At 44.8% G+C, this 18,014-nt stretch overlaps 1 protein-coding gene across 1 annotated transcript in view; it reads left to right on the plus strand.

The window, feature by feature from the left end:
* RNF150 (ring finger protein 150) overlaps nt 1–18,014 on the plus strand; it is a 195,418-nt gene that overhangs the window by 133,558 nt on the left and 43,846 nt on the right. The window contains exons 3-4 of the mRNA XM_075614783.1: nt 1,810–1,881; nt 6,798–6,880. Coding sequence (XP_075470898.1) covers nt 1,810–1,881; nt 6,798–6,880 — 155 coding nt within the window. The remainder of the gene's footprint in view (nt 1–1,809; nt 1,882–6,797; nt 6,881–18,014) is intronic.

Below are 18,014 nucleotides of genomic sequence, written 5' to 3' on the forward strand. Positions count from 1 at the left end.
AGATATGGAATAAAAAGCAGGGACTGTTAATGTATTTTGATGGTTAAAGTTATTGTAGTGTTGGCTAACAGAAAGGGAAAGTAAATGTTAGGATACAGTATAGGTAGGGAATAAAGTGTAATCAATTTGCCTACTGCAGTCAATCAAAATCCACACAACTGTTTTATTGTTGTTTTTTGCTTTAAGTAGTCAGAGCTTCTCCTCCTCTTACCGTGCCCCCCAAAACTGGAACCGTCTACCGGAGACTCTCACAGCCACCACCAGTCAAAGATCTTAACTATGTATTTGTAACCATGTATTTGCCATCACAACTCTGTGCCCAGGACATACTTGAAAACGAGAGGTAACACTCAATGTATTACTTCCTGGTAAATAACAAATTAGTAGGTGATTGCTGCACTCCCCAACAAAGAAAAGGATAATAAATACCGGTGCTCCTGGTTCAGGAATCTCAGGGTGGTATTCCAACATCAAATAGGAAGGAAGAGCCTGGGCACTGCGGATTTCTGCTTGTGAATTTTTTTTATTAGTGAGTCAGTGTGATGATGTTTCGGCCCCAAGGGCCTTTCTCAACTTCCTGGTGAAACATTTTTATAAATAAAAAATAAATAAAAGAGCAGTCTTCCCTACCATGCATGGGGCTCTTAGATGGTTAGAAAGCAGCCTATTGGTAGCCGGGCCGGAGCTATGGGACAATACGAATCGCTCTGCTGCAGCCCAAGTGTATCTCCTATTACATTTTAGTACCATGGCCATACTGCTAAATTAGTAGATAGCCACTTATAATACTTCGTACTTTGGCTTCTTCAGCACTGGAGGTGACAGCTGGCAGGTATTGCATTCCTTCCTGGCACTTACTGTACGAAGGTAAAACACTTTTAGAAAAATGGTACTGTTGGCACTATCCGGTGGTTCAACGAGCCCAGAAACATTATTTGATATGGTGCAGATGCAGCACACGATGTTCATCTTCCCTCTGATGGATATCAAACTAAAATGCAATACAGAATCCTTGCATTGGGACGAAGAGGAGTTGAAGCAGCTTATATTCCTGTTTACTGGGGGTTTTCTTTTTGCTTTTTATCTGTGACCTGACCTCCATGCTTGTCCCAGGACTCACAGTATTGTTACTGTTAGTTACTTCAGTGTTTATCTCAAGTGCATGAGAAAGTGCCCCTGCTCTTTTAACACAGCTAGTTTGAATGTGAGTACTATTGGAAAGATGGCGCTTCTGAACAGAATGCTCAGTGTTGGTCTTTCTAGAAATGTGGTTAGTGGTGAGAAGAAAGTCAGCTGTGACACAGTGACTTTTGACATTATTGTAAGGTTACTCCTTATCAGGGGCAGATTTGCTCTATCCTGGTTTATCTCAGATCTCAAATCTCAGATCACTGCCTAGGGCAGGGGTACGCAAACTTACCGTCATGCGCCCCCCTTTCTCCTCTCCGGCTCCTGCCCCCTCCTCCCCCCTGCACGGCCCCAGTGTCAAATGACGTCATGGGGTCGTGTGATGTCATGTTGACATGGCAACGTGACATGACCCCGCGGCATCATTTGACGACGGTTGCCATGGAGACGCGCCGTTGGAACCAAGTTAAGAAGTTACAGAGGCCTCACATGATCCCCGACATTTATTTTAAATGTCTTTGGGGAAGCGCAGGGCCTCTGTAACAGCCGCGCCCCCCTCTTTGTGCACCCCTGGCCTAGACTTATAAAGTTCAGAATATTAAATGGGTAACCCCATTACAAACAAAGGACCTAAAACACTGGTGTAATTAAAATATTCTGTATTTTTTATGCATTTTTCAGAGGCGGCTTGGAGATGCTGCAAAAAAAGCCATCAGCAAACTGCAGGTCAGAACTATCAAGAAAGGTGATAAGGTAATTGATCCGGTTTTTTTGTTTTGTTTTTTTACTCAAAATAATACAAATCGAAACACGTACATGTATTTCTATGTGAAAAGCTGAAAACGCTCAGATAAAAGCAAAAGCTTGTGTATTACCGAGGATCACACATACTGTAATATATAAATCCTCTCAGCTTCAACTTTCTTTCCAGCAATTCCTCACCTGCTTCTTCAATGTTAATAAACATTCTAGCGCTGGTACTGTCAGCCAACAAAAAGATATAGCAGGAATGTAGGAGACAAATGGGTGAGGGAAGGCATTTAAGTATATTTATCATTGTCAAGGCTCAGTTCCTTCTTTTTAAATGTCTGCAGTATTATGACTGTATCTCCCCAAATAGCTGGTGCTCTCAAGGTTCGATGGTATATACAGTAGTTGTAAATCAATGTATTATGCAAACTTTGCCCTTATCAAGAAGTATTTATTCTCAACTAAAATCCCATATTATTGGTCAATGTTTTAGTGGCATGACACAAGCTTCTTCACTGTGTTTGCATAACACTGTGAATTGAGAATAGTTGCTTTCTGTCTAGTAAGAGGTAAATATGGTCGTCAGTCATTCTTTCTGTATTTCATTTTGGGAACGTTTAGTGTGCAAATACTGAATACTTCTCAAAAGATGTGGAGAGCTGTGTATTAAAATACCAATTTGTGTGTTTAAACACAGAGCTCGGACAATGCATTTTCCTGCTTGCAAATGCACCATGCTTGTTATTTAAGTGTTTCAAATCAGCAGTCCATACTGATTACTGGGAGCGGTGGGGGAGGGTGGAGTGGGTTTGCATATATTTCTAAAATATGATGTTTCGTTCAGGAAATATGAGCAGTTGAAATATTAAGTGGGTGGGAGGTCAAATTTTAGCTGTCCCCCGAGCCCAGAGAAGTCTGAGGTTACCATAACAATCTCAGACAATTATTAGTAACATTAAAAAAAAAATAACTGAAAAAGAAAATAAGTATGAAACGTACTGAATACCAGCATTATATGTGGTAAACTTGTGTAGGCTTCTGGGGAGAATGATACATGTAATAGTATTTATTTATAAAATGTTTTACAAGGGAATAATACCTTGAGGGTCACCTCTCGTTTTGAAGTAAGTCCTTGGTATCAGGAAGAGTAGAATATGTTTGCTATATAGCAGTGGTTCCCAAACTTTTTAGGTTCAAGGCTCCCCAAGGCAATCAGGATTTTTCCGCGGCGCCCAAAGTAAAAACAAAGGTGTATATACATACCTAACAGTTGCAGTGCACAGTTGGTGTCTCTCTCAGACATTCTCACACACTCTCACTCTCACACACTCTCACTCTCTCTCTCAGATCTCACTCTCTCTCTCAGACCTCACTTTCTCTCTCAGACTTCACTCTCTCTCTCTCCCTCACTCTCTCTCTCTCTCCCTCACTCTCTCTCTCTCTCTGACCTCACTCTCTCTCTCTCCCTCAGACCTCACTCTCTCTCTCTCTCCCTCAGACCTCACTCTCTCTCTCTCCCTCAGACCTCACTCTCTCTCTCTCGCTCAGACCTCACTCTCTCTCAGACCTCTCTCTCTCTCAGACCTCTCTCTCTCTCAGACCTCTCTCTCTATCAGACCTCTCTCTCTCTCAGACCTCTCTCTCTCTCAGACCTCTCTCTCACTCTCAGACCCCTCTCTCTCTCTCTCTGACCTCTCTCTCTCTCTCTCTCTCTCTCTCTCTCTGACCTCTCTCTCTCTCAGACCTCTCTCTCTCTCTCTCTCAGACCTCTCTCTCTCTCTCTCTCTCTCTCTCTCTCAGACCTCTCTCGCTCTCTCAGACCTCTCTCTCTCTCAGACCTCTCTCTCTCTCTCAGACCTCTCTCTCTCAGACCTCTCTCGCTCTCTCTCTCAGACCTCTCTCTCTCAGACCTCTCTTTCTCTCAGACCTCTCTCTCTCTCTCTCAGACCTCTCTCTCTCTCTCTCTCTCTCAGACCTCTCTCTCTCAGACCTCTCTCTCTCTCTCTCTCTCAGACCTCTCTCTCTCTCTCAGACCTCTCTCTCTCTCTCTCAGACCTCTCTCTCTCTCTCTCTCAGACCTCTCTCTCTCAGACCTCTCTCTCTCTCAGACCTCTCTCTCTCAGACCTCACTCTCTCTCAGGCCTCACTCTCTCAGACCTCACTCTCTCTCTCTCAGACCTCACTCTCTCTCTCAGACCTCACTCTCTCTCAGACCTCACTCTCTCTCAGACCTCACTCTCTCTCTTAGACCTCACTCTCTCTCTCTCTCAGACCTCACTCTCTCTCTCTCTCTCTCTCTCTCTCTCTCAGACCTCACTCTCTCTCTCTCTTAGACCTCACTCTCTCTCTCAGACCTCACTCTCTCTCTCAGACCTCTCTCTCTCTGACCTCTCTCTCTCACAGACACTCTCTCTCTCTGACAGACACTCTCTCTCTGACAGACACTCTCTCTCTCTGACAGACACTCTCTCTCTCTCAGACAGACACTCTCTCTCTGACAGACACTCTCTCTCTAAGACAGACACTCTCTCTCAGACAGACACTCTCTCTCTCTCTCTCTCAGACAGACACTCTCTCTCTCAGACCTCACTCTCTCTCTCTCTCTCAGACCTCACTCTCTCTCTCTCTCAGACCTCTCTCTCTCTGACCTCACTCTCTCTCTCTCTGATCTCACTCTCTTTCACAGACACACTCTCTCTCTCACAGACAGACTCTCTCTCTCTCACAGACACTCTCTCTCTCAGACCTCTCTCTCTCTGACCTCACTCTCTCTCTCTGACCTCTCTCTCTCAGAGACACTCTCTCTCTCTGACAGACACTCTCTCTCTGACAGACACTCTCTCTCTCTGACAGACACTCTCTCTCTCTGACAGACACTCTCTCTCTCAGACAGACACTCTCTCTCTCTGACAGACACTCTCTCTCTAAGACAGACACTCTCTCTCAGACAGACACTCTCTCTCTCTCTCTCAGACAGACACTCTCTCTCTCAGACCTCACTCTCTCTCTCTCTCAGACCTCTCTCTCTCTGACCTCACTCTCTCTGACCTCACTCTCTTTCACAGACACACTCTCTCTCTCACAGACAGACTCTCTCTCTCTCACAGACACTCTCTCTCTCTGACAGACTCTCTCTCTCTGACAGACACTCTCTCTCTCTCAGACAGACACTCTCTCTCTCAGACAGACACTCTCTCTCTCTCAGACAGACACTCTCTCTTTCTCTCTGACAGACACTCTCTCTTTCTCTCTGACAGACACTATCTCTCTCTCTCTCTGACAGACTCTCTCTCTCTCTGACAGACACTCTCTCTGTCTCTGACAGACACACTCTCTCTCTCTCTCTCTCTCTCAGACAGACACACTCTCTCTCGCAGACAGACACTCTCTCTCGCAGACACACTCTCTCTCTCTCGCAGACAGACACTCTCTCTCGCAGACAGACACTCTCTCTCTCTCGCAGACCGACACTCTCTCTCTCGCAGACAGACACTCTCTCTCTCTCGCAGACAGACTCTCTCGCAGGCAGACTCTCTCTCTCTCGCAGACAGACAGTCTCTCTCAGACAGACACCCTCTCTCTCAGACTGAGGGGAGTGGAGGAGGGGGGAGGAAAGGCAGGAAATCCGTGCAGGCAGCTCCCTACACACACACACACACACACACACACACACACAAATAAATACACACACACACACACAAATAAATACACACACACACACAAATAAATACACACACACACACAAATAAATACACACACACAAATAAATACACACACACACACACAAATAAATACACACACAAATAAATACACACACACACACAAATAAATACACACACACACACACAAATAAATACACACACACACACACACACACACACACAAATAAATACACACACAAATAAATACACACACACACACACACAAATAAATACACACACACACACACAAATAAATACACACACACACACACAAATAAATACACACACACACAAATAAATACACACACACACACAAATAAATACACACACAAATAAATACACACACAAATAAATACACACACGCACACAAATAAATACACACACACACACACAAATAAATACACACACACACAAATAAATACACACACACACACACACACACACACATACACAAATAAATATACACGCACACACACACACACAAATAAATATACACGCATACACACACACAAATAAATACACACACACACAAATAAATACATACAGCACACACACACACAAATAAATACACACACACACACAAATAAATACACACACACACACACACAAATACACACACACACACAGATACACACATTGAAGAGCAGTGGAGAGCAGAGGCAGCGACGGATGTGAGGGGGGGTTTGGGGGGGAGGAGATCCGTGCAGGCAGCTCCCTGCACACAGTCACTGGGCAGGCAAATGTACAACTCTCCCCTCCCTCTCCCTTCTATCATCCCCCTACCTTCTCCTATCACCCGGGGCAGAAGGGGATGGGACACCGCGCAGACAGAGGAGCAGGAAGGCAGACACACACACTCACCGTGTGCTCTGCACAAAGCCCCGCCCCCGGCTTCCTCTCTGCCTGCAGCCAATCCCCTGCGGCCCGGCCGGCATGAAGGAGGGATGGTGGGGAGTGATGATCGGAGGGATGGTGGGGAGGATAATTGCGGCGCCCCTCTAGGCAAGCCATGGCGCACAGATTGGGAACCGCTGCTATATAGTATAGAGAGGCACATGCCTTACATCCATGTATTGCATTTTGTGTGATGTGTGACACAGGGACATACACTCTTTCTCCGTGTGCTTTCCTCTTGTACATTTTGCAGCTCAATATGGATAAGTCGGGGAGAACAGCTCGGTTAATAAGCACTTCTAATTGTCACTTTCTTTGTTATAGGAGACAGAGCCAGATTTTGATAACTGTGCCGTTTGCATCGAAGGCTACAAATCTAATGATGTCGTGCGAATCTTGCCGTGCCGGTAAGTAGATATAAAGTTGGCTGCAGTTGAACAAGCATGTGGCAGTGTACAGTATGTGCATATGGAGGAATTCCAAGTACTCGTATCTACTTGCTGATACAATTAGGCCTTTGTGAATGTAATAAACTGAATACTGGTCTTTTTTTAATATCTGTTAACTCAGTGGTGCGCAAACTGGGGGCGCTAGATTTTCTGGGGGCGCAGCAGATAGAGGTCCCGCGCACTCCCCCCAGGCAGTTAAATGAAATGCCGGGGGACCGCACGAGGCCTCTATAAAACACTTACCTTCCCTTCCAGCGACGCGTCATCCTGGTAACCCGGCGTCAAATGACGCTGCAGGTCATGTGACGTCATGTTACCATGGCGACGTTATGTCACATGACCCCGCGTGTCATTTGACGCCGGGGTCGAGCAGGGGGGGATGTGAGGCGCCGAGGAGAGCAGGCAGGGGTGCACACGGAGAAAAGTTTGTGCACCCCTGTGTTAACTGATTTGACTACAGGCATTTTATTGACAGATTGCCGCTTGAAAATCTGACTCACCCCATTAAAACACCAATCCCATTGGCTCACGACAAAAAACATTTTTTTTTATAAACATCCTTTCCTTTTCCCTTTTTAGTCAAAATGACCTACTCCATTGGAAATTATCTAAATTATCTTATTTGTAAACATTTATTTTCAATTTAGAGTTACAGTGATTCTCATGTTACTTTTTTTTTTTTTTTTTTTAACTTTTACTAGTCCCCTAGAGCAGAACCAGTGGTTTCTTATAACCAGGACTCCAATTCCCTTCCCCCCATCCACAGAAATTTGAGGGCTGATTTTTCTCTGAAGGGCAAATGTGTCAAAATTCCATCTCACTGGTTTATTTTAGAAAATTAGCCGTACAGGGGGTGCATGGAAATATATATGTATTTTATTTCACACATTTCTTTTAATTTTCCCTTTTTCAGCATTTTTACATAATCTATTGGAAGTGATCTAAATACAGTGATTCTCAGTGCCTGCTAAGGGAGCGATACACCTCTACTTAGTGAATGAATGTTTTACTTCTCCCCCAAACTATTAAACATCTGAAAACATGAATTCAATGTTGAAAATGGCAAAGATGATGTTAGGTAGATGAGCACTCTCACTGTTTTGCTCTACAGCATATCTTGTTAAGTGGGACAGCATTAACCAGCTGATGGAGTAATTCTATCTTGTCTGAAGTGGCCATTTGGGACATTTTCAGCCAAACATCCCTACTGAAGGTGACGGCCGCTCCAAACTATTTAGAATTACCCCCTAAATATCTCCCTGTCCACAGATATCTTTTTAGAACATCTCTAATTTCCCTTAGCTTCCTTTTTAACCCTTTTAGCAACACAATGCATTGCTGTCCCTTACAGGATTAAAGAGAATGAAACCCTTCTATAAGTTCTTCGATTTATTGTACTTGATACATCAGTTAAATCTCCCCTCTCCTTCAGCCTCCCGTTTTGACACTTTCTTCTCCATCTAAAAGTGTTTAAAAAAGTGTTTAAAAGTGTTTATTTCTCTGTTTGATCTTTTGCTTTATTGTTGAGCATTATGTGGTACTGTTTATGCCTTGTAACGATGTGAATGTAATTTCTTGGAAAAATAATACACAGAATACATGATGAAATATTTACTGTACTCTTGTTCTGGCTCTTGCTGCGTCGGAAAGATTGCTAATAAAATGAGCTCTATCTGTCTTGTGGTTTATCGGCTGTTTCATCTTAATTTCCCATTTTGAAATGATTATACATACTGAATCATCAGTGGGATAGGGCTGGGCTTGTTGACGTTATGGTGAGATCCAAGCCTTTTTTCTTTCTTTTTTTTGTTGTTGCTATAATTGGAATGATAGCATGAAAAACCTGTTAGACTACAAATGTAATCTAATATATTTAATTTAGATTAAAAAAATAAAAAAAAATTGTATACAGCTCAACATTGTTATAGCGCGATCTGCTACAACGCGGATACGCTTATAACACGGCCTGATCGTGGCTCCTGATTTAAAAACATCTCCAAGCTTTTTTTTATATATAACATTCAATGCTTTATTGCTAAAGGACACACGCGTAGACACATACATATACCCCCTCTCCCCCCTACACAATGTGGGAATTGAACCCAATTGTTTATAGAGTCAGATTCATCACACCAACCCTGTGGTGTAACAGCTAGAGAATTGCACCAGCATACGAAAGATCATGGGTTCAATTCCCACATGTGTATTATATAAAATGTATTCACGGTTGGGCTGTCATTGATCAGAAAAGGGTCATGTGACCCTCCTCTGCACTGGAAAGTCAAATTGAATGCTTGGGAGAGCACTGTGTACGTGGACACAGCCGATGAATCTGCGCAGAACACCTCATCCTGATCGCAGAAGCCATTTTGCGATCCCGGTTATAACGTGGTCTCATTATGCGGAACCCAAGGATCGCATTATAACGAGGTTCAGCATGGCAGCAGTGGTCCTCCCGTGTACCGACCTTGGCTTGCCTTTGGACCACCGCCTCTCTGGAACCCCGACCTTGGCTATCATCGACCCTCCGCAACTCTCCAACCTGAACTCGGCTCTCGGACCTCGACTATTCTATCTTCTCCAGCACCGACCCCAGCGACTAGTACCTCCAACGTTCCGTACTTCTATTACCCTCAACTCGGCAAGTATTCACTACTCCTCTACCCTCCCTGATCCTGACCCGGCGCAAGCAACTACGCACACTCCAGATCAGATTCCCGTGCCTGTCGGTGGTGTTTACTCTATTCCCACCTCAGTACAGAGGGTCTCGTCTAGTTTGTGGTGGGCACAGCGTGACAGTATGCTCAGCCCCACAGACATAGACCCCTCTGATGTGGGAAACATCCTGGCGTCACATGTCACCATGTTTTCCAAATTGGAAATTTTTTGGATCAGTCCAGCCGCTGCATGGATTCTCTGCAGCAGGATGTTAGATCTCTTACGGTTCAGGTGCAGAACATTTCCGCTCACACTACTGTGAATCCTCCCATTGAACCACCAGTAGGTGCTTCGTCTTCTGAACCCCGACTCCCGACACCTAACCGATTTTCTGGAAACCCCTTGGAATGTCGCGGGTTCCTAAACCAATGTTTTATCCAATTCGAGATGACACCCACCCGTTTCCCTTCCGCAAGGTCCAAAATTGCCTACATTGTCTCCCTTCTCACAGGTGATGCCTTGGCCTGGGCTTCCCCCATCTGGGAGCAGAGGACCGACCTCACACAAGATATCGGACGATTTGCCAAGGAATTTCGTCGGGTCTTCGACACTCCTGGGCGTAGAGTGACGGCTGCCTCTTCCCTCTTTCACATCACCCAAGGGAATCGCCCAGTGGCCAGGTACGCTCTGGAATTTCGCACCATCGCTTCTGAGACGGATTGGAATAAAGAGGCCCTGTCCTCCGCCTTCTGGCAAGGTCTTTCGGAGTCGCTCAAGGACGAACTGGCTGCTCAAGAACGTCCATCCGATTTGGAGGAGCTCATTGCGCTCTGTATTCGCGTGGACCAGCGCCTCCAGGAGCGTAGAGCAGAAAGTTCACGACACCGTCAACTCCCTATCAGACCACACGCCTTCCGTCTTCCTTCTCCGGAACCCGTTTCTTTGGATGCCCTAGAGCCCATGCAACTAGGAGGGAGTAAGCTATCTTCTGCCGAGAAACAGCGTCGCCGCTCCGCCGGTCTTTGTCTCTACTGCGGCAAGCCTGGACACCAGGCTCTTCGCTGTCCCCTCAAGACGGGAAACGCCAGCTCCCAGTGAGTCCCCGGGGAGTCTCATTGGGAACACGCTCTCGTTTCCCTGAAAAGAAAGAAAAGATCCTCCCTAGTAGGATCTTATTTTTGTTTCTCTGAGTACCGGGACTTTCTGCATCCCAGCTGTGGCCTTCATCGATTCCGGATCCGGGGACAACTTTATAGATCGAGTATTCGCCCAGAAGAACAACATTCCCTTCACCAAGAGGAAGAATCCTGTGGGCTTAGAGGCCATCGACGGAAGGCCACTCCAACCGGCCTTTATCGTCCTGCAGACCATTGAACTGACTCTTTTTATTGACGGGGTCCATATGGAGAGGATTTCTCTCGACGTCATCCACTCGCCCTCCGTAGAGATTATCCTGGGGCTTCCGTGGCTTTAACGCCACAATCCTCTCATCAACTGGACCAACGAGAGGCCCATCACTTGGAACACCCAGTGTGCCACGTCCTGCGCTCCCTCGATGCAACAAATCTGCAGTCTGACGACACCCGTTGTGGAGCAGTCCTCCTTACCTGATGTTTACTGGAGTTTCCATGACGTCTTTGACAAAGTCAAGTCCGAAGCATTACCCCCACACCGATCCTTTGACTGTCCTATTGACCTTCTGCCTGGTTCCACTTTCCCCCAAGGGAGATCCTACCCACTTTCTCTCCCAGAGACCAGAGCCATGTCTGACTACATACAGGAGAACCTAAAAAAAGGGTTCATACGCAAATCTTCTTCCCCTGCCGGTGCAGGCTTCTTTTTTGTGAAAAAGAAAGATGGCCCGCTCAGTCCTTGCATTGATTATAGAGGCTTGAACAAGATTACTCTCAAAAATCGGTATCCCCTACCTTTAATCTCAGAACTGTTTGACCGCTTACAGGGAGCAACTATAGTCACCAAGCTTGATCTTCGGGGCGCTTACAACTTGGTGAGGATCCGGTCGGGCGACGAGTGGAAAACGGCATTCAACACACGAGACGGCCACTATGAATACTTGGTCATGCCGTTTGGCCTTTGCAATGCTCCAGCGGTTTTTCAAGATTTTTTTCAGAGATTTTCAGATACCTTCTCAATCACTTCCTAATTGGGTATCTCGACGATATTCTAATCTTTTCCAAATCTCTCCCAGAGCACATCAAACATGTCAAGCAGGTACTAGTTCGCCTCCGTGAGAACCATTTGTATGCCAAACTGGAGAAATGTCAATTCCACCGAAGTTCTAAATCATTTCTGGGATACATTATCTCGGACGATGGTTTTGCCATACTCAAAGCGGTCTTGGATTGGCCCATTCCGACGTCTCACAAGGCCATTCAAAGATTCCTGGGTTTTGCCAACTATTATAGGAGATTTATCAGGAACTTTTCGTCCATTGTCGCTCCCATTGTTGCCCTTACTAAAAAAGGGGCAGATACTTCCTCTTGGCAGCCTACAGCCACTCAATCCTTCAAGTGCCTTAAAGAGGCCTTCGTTTCGGCACCCATCTTAACTCATCCAGACATCAGTCTCCCACTTACTCTCGAGGTGGATGCTTCTGACATTGGAGCTGGAGCTATCTTATCCAGATGAAGTCTCCCCAGGCCAGACTCCACCCCTGCGCTTTTTTTCCAAAAAAATTTCCACAGCCCAACAGAACTATGACGTCGGCAACTGTGAGTTACTGGCCATCAAGCTCGCTCTGGAGGAGTGGAGACACTTGCTTGAGGGTACAGAGACACCTATTACCATCCTTACGGATCACAAAAACCTTCTTTATATTGAGACTGCCCAGCGTCTAGGAGCTCGTCAAGCTAGATGGTCACTTTTTTCCCCCCGCTTTAATTATATAATTTCGTTTATACCAGGATCTAAAAATTTGAAGGCCGACGCACTTTCCCGCCAGTTCAGTATCGAGGATAAGCCAGAGGTTAAACTGGAGACCATCCTTCCTGCTAAATGTATTCTTGCTGCTAATACCTTCAACGTGCTGGACAAAATTCTTGAAGATCAGACCAACATCCCGGAGGGTCTAGAGGTTCCTGATGGTCGCCTCTTCGCCGCACCTTGCTTCCGCAGGAGGATTCTGGAATGGGGTCACTCTGTTAGATCCGCCTGACACCCGGGGCCAAGAGGACACCCGACCTTATCACTAGAACTTTTTGGTGGCCAAGGATTAATTCAGACGTTGAAGAATTCGTCAAGGCTTGTCTGACTTGTTCCCGCAACAGGACACCCCGTAACAGACCCCAAGAATTTCTACACCCCCTTCCCATTCCCAATCGACCATGGAACCATTTGGCTATGGACTTTATTGTAGAGTTACCTGTCTCCAAGGGTATGAATACCATTCTTGTAATCATCGACCGATTTTCGAAGCAATCTCTCTTTGTTCCTCTCAAAGGTTTACCAAACTCTTCTTCCCTTGCTGATATTTTTGTCCAAGAGGTCTTTCGCTTTCATGGTGTTCCATTAACCATCGTGTCTGATCGGGGCCCCCAATTTATTTCCAAATTCTGGCGTGCGTTTTCCCAAAGACTAGGCATCTCCCTTCATTTTTCCTCCGGGTATCACCCACAGTCTAATGGGCAGATGGAGAGAACCAACCAGACGCTGGAGCAGTACCTACGCTGTTTCATTGCGGATACACAGGACGATTGGGTGGACCTCCTGCCCTGGGCTGAATTCGCTCACAATTCCCTACGGAATGAATCCACTCAAAATTCACCATTCTTCATCAACTTTGGGTTCCATCCATCCCGACTCCCCATCGACACCTCATCCTCTGATGTTCCAGCGGCTGATGAACGGATCTTGTTCTTACAAAGATCCTGGAGAGGAATCCAGGAGAACCTTAAGACGGCCATCTCTAGACAGAAACGTCAGGCCGATCGCCACTGCCGTGGGACTCCTGAATTTAAACCTGGGGACAAGGAGTGGCTTCTTTCGTTCTTTGAAGAACTTTCTAATCAAAGTGCCTACCCTCAAGCTAGCACCCAGATACCTGGGGCCCTACCCCATTGTGGAGAAGATCAATCCGGTAGCTTTCCACCCGCGATGAAGATTCCCTCGGTCTTCCACGTATCTCTCTTCAAACCTGCATTTCAGAGTATCAAATTCAGTCAGGTACAAAGGTGGATAGAAGAGGACAGGCAAAAGTGAAATTTATTCCTCGATGTTTCGGCTGTGAAAAGTCGAGGAATACATTTTACTTTTGAAATACTCACTGTTTTGAAGTGCAAACAATAGTTTTATTCAAACTTCTGCGGTTCAATTCTAACCTGGAACCTTCATAGGGGAGGATGGAAGCATCCTCTGAAAAGATAGATATTGTGGGCAATAGACGTGTAAAGCAGTAGGGTTAATAATTAACTCATACTTTTGAATAAACAATGTATATATTTTGTAATGATTTTGGCTTAATATAGTTGTTTTTTTTCTAAAGTCATTAACAAAAAACAAGTTCCATTTTAATGTATATAATTTTTTTTTTTAAACAAGGTAGAAACCGACTACTATGTGACAAAGGTGATAGATTTTTATTTTACTACAAATAGCTTTTACAGTTATTAACAGTAAGCCTCCCCATTAGCAAAGGAGTTTATAAAGAAGAAACTATTGGCAGAATAATAGTAATAGAATGAGGCAATAAAGAACAAAAAGTTTAGGTATATGTATCAAGCAACAGGTTTCAACAATAAGTGACTGGTGTGTGTCTGTGTTAATTATTGGGGGAGGAGGATATTATGTATAATGGGGGTGTATTATGTGTATTGGGGGGTTAGTATGTCTATTGGGGAGATGGGGTGGTTATTATGTGTATTGGGAGACTTCATGTGTATTGGGGAAGGGGGAGTTATTGAGTGTGGGGGGGAGAGAGGGGGTGTGGGGAGAGAGGTGGGGTGGTGGAGTTGCAGGCAGGGCCATCTTAACAACATTAGGGGCCCCTGGGCAAAGCAGTGCACGGGGCCCTGCCTACACTGTCGCTCCCAGCCTCTCACGCGCTCACTAGCAGCAGCAGGCACCGGAAGTGCTGCACTGCTAGGCTGCAAGCGGTTGTGACGCGAGCCGGGGTGCTGGGTGGGCGGAGAGCGAGCGGTGCCGGGCAGGGGGAGAGCAAGCCGGGGTGCCAGGAGCCGCGGCGGGGAGGAGAGCGATGGACACAATGGTAAAAGTTGTGACGCCCCCAATACATATATATATAAAAAAACACGCTCCCAAATACATATAAAATATAACCCCACCTCCCCAATACATATAAAATATAACCCCACCTCCCCAATACATATAAAATATAACCCCACCTCCCCAATACATATAAAATGTAGCCCCATAGCCTCACCACACCCATACATATAAAATATACCCCTACCACCCCCATATATATAAAATATACCCCTACCACCCCCATATATATTTTAAATATCCCACCACCACCCCAATACATATAAAATATCCCCCACAAACCCAATACATATAAAATATACCCCCACCTCCCCAATACATATAAAATATACCCCTACCACCCCCATATATATTAAATATACCCCTACAACCCCCATATATATTAAATATGCCCCTACCATCCCCATATATTAAATATACCCCTACAACACCCATATATATTAAATATACCCCCCACATTGTACTTTACCTATCTACTGCAGGACACAGACAGCACAGCATATGTCTCTGGCCCGCCGGGGTGTAGGCTCCGCCCCCGCTGCCCTCTGGTTGGCTGTCCTCTACTCCAATCAGTGACAGCACACCGGTCCTCCTTGCTCTGCTCAGCCACCGTCCCGGCCCTCCCTCTCTCTGCCTCCACCCTCTCAGCACTTAATGCTCGCCTGCCCTCGTCACTGACCATGCCAGCCCTCGCGCTGCCACTGCCGCAACAATGGTAATACCAGAGGACAGGCAGCAGAATTACCGGCCTGTCCGGGTTAAAACCAGACACCTGGCAACCGTATGGTGGGCACGAATGGGCCGGGCGCGTGAGGCCCCCCTCTGCTGTGGGGCCCCCCTCTGCTGTGGGGCCCCCCTCTGCTGTGGGGCCCCCGGGCAACTGCCCAGCGTGCCCATACGTTAAGATGGCCCTTGTTGCAGGGGGATTAGGGGGGAAAGAAGTGGATGTGTGGGGGGGAGGGAAAAGGGAGGGTGGGCACTCGGAAAATCTGTCAGCGGCCCTGAGTGCCGAAACTTTTTTTTTTTTTACAAAAAAGTAGTGTGTGTATAGATCAGGAAGCAAGACACTCACTTCATGTAATTACAAGATTTGATGTGGAGTACAAACAGTCCAAATTCAGTCAGGTACAAAGGTGGATAGAAGAGGACAGGCAAAAGTGAAATTTATTCCTCGATGTTTCGGCTGTGAAAAGTCGAGGAATACATTTTACTTTTGAAATACTCACTGGTTTGAAGTGCAAACAATAGTTTTATTCAAACTTCTGCGGTTCGATTCTCACCCGGAACCTTCATAGGGGAGGATGGAAGCATCCTGAAAAGATAGATATCTCTGAAAAGATAGATATTAAGGCAATAGATGTGTAAAGCAGTAGGGTTAATAATTAATAATTAACTCATACTTTTGAATAAACAATGTGTATATATTTTGTAATGATTTTGGCTTAATATAGTTGTTTTTTTCTTAAGTCGTTAACAAAAAACAAGTTCCATTTGAATGTTTTATAATACATTCACAATTGAAAATAATACAAGTTTCAATAGAATAACATTGATTCTAATTGTCTCCTATTTTAATGTGAAACTTGGGCTTGCTTTTTTGTATTGTATTGTATGTCTTTATTTATATAGCGCCATTAATGTACATAGCGCTTCACAGTAGTAATACACGTGGTAATGAAATAAATAACAGATAATATAAATAACAGAGCATGGGAATAAGTGCTTTAGACATAAAAGTAACATTAAGGAAAAGGAGTCCCTGCCCCGAGGAGCTTACAGTCTAATTTTTGAACACAACTACTTAATCCGTGGTCGCAGCTTTGTTAGACACACACAAAGTTCTTCTTCCACTGACAACAGTCTATTCTTCTGTTTGGTTTTTATATTCGTTAAACACGAAAATGCTTGCTCACACAAGTATGGCATTGAGAATTGTAGCAATATGTTTATTGCTTTCTGGGAGATGGCAGAAAACTCTGTTTTCACTGATATCCAAAGCACATCTAATGACAGTTCATTAAATTAAATTTTTAATGTGCGATCACACTTCAGTTCAGTCAATTGTTCTTCTTCCTGAAGGCTGAGTATATTTTCTGAGCTGCTTGAATAGTCTGTGAACGGGTTCCTGAACCAATCATACTCTTCCGATGACAAAGAAGGGAAGTATTTGCCAAGCTTTTCAGCCAGAGATTCCATATGGCCGTAAATCTGGGGCATAATGGCTTCACGGTGGTTGTCCGTTGTATTGCTCTGTAGCTGAGAAATGTGGGGGGACATTTAAAAAATTCCTTTTTAAAAAGGTTTTTTCCAAACACCAATTTTATTTTTGAATGCTACAAGTTTGTCTGTACACGTCAAAATATTTTCCTTGGGACCTTGCATGTTGGTGTTCAACATATTTAGGTGTTCATAAATATCTGCCAGGTATGCTAGTTTCAGCAGCCACGATTCGTCTTCAAGATAGTTGGAAAAAAAACTATTATTGTTTTCTCTGAAGTAAATCTGGAGCTACTCTCGTAGTTCAAATATGCGTGTCAGCACTTTTCCCCTTGAAAGCCATCTAACTTCGGTGTGTAGAAGAAGCGTCACGTGGTCTTTTCCCATGTTTTCACAAATGTTAGCAAACATGGGGGACAGCAGTGGACCCTGCTTAATAAAGTCAACTATGTTAATAGCTGTATCAAGAACCTGTTTCAAATCTTCTCCAATCGTTTTAGAAACAAGAACTTCTCTATGAAGAAAGAAGTGGGCCGTAATAACATCTGGATTTTTTCTTTTTGACAAGAGTAAAAAAAATCCCTTTATTGAGCCAATCATTAAGGGGGCGCCATCTGTGCATATTCCAATACAAGGATTCCACGATAAACCCAGAGACTCTAAATAAGAAGACAACATGTTGCACACATCTTGCCCATGACAAGTTTGCTCAAGTTCCTTGCAACAAAGAAAGTTTTCACTTATTTCTCCATTGTACTCAAATCTTGCAAATGCCAACAGTTTTACTTGTTATGTCTGTAGACTCGTCAACTTGGATCGCGAAATTACTATTTTTTTAGCGTTTCAGACAGAACCTCTTCAATATCTCGTGACATGTCATCTACACACCTACTAATAGTATTATTAGATACAGGCATACCCCGGTTTAAGGACACTCACTTTAAGTACACTCGCGAGTAAGTACATATCGCCCAAT

The sequence above is a fragment of the Ascaphus truei genome, chromosome 1 (assembly GCF_040206685.1).
Source record: "Ascaphus truei isolate aAscTru1 chromosome 1, aAscTru1.hap1, whole genome shotgun sequence".
Lineage (NCBI taxonomy): Eukaryota > Metazoa > Chordata > Amphibia > Anura > Ascaphidae > Ascaphus > Ascaphus truei.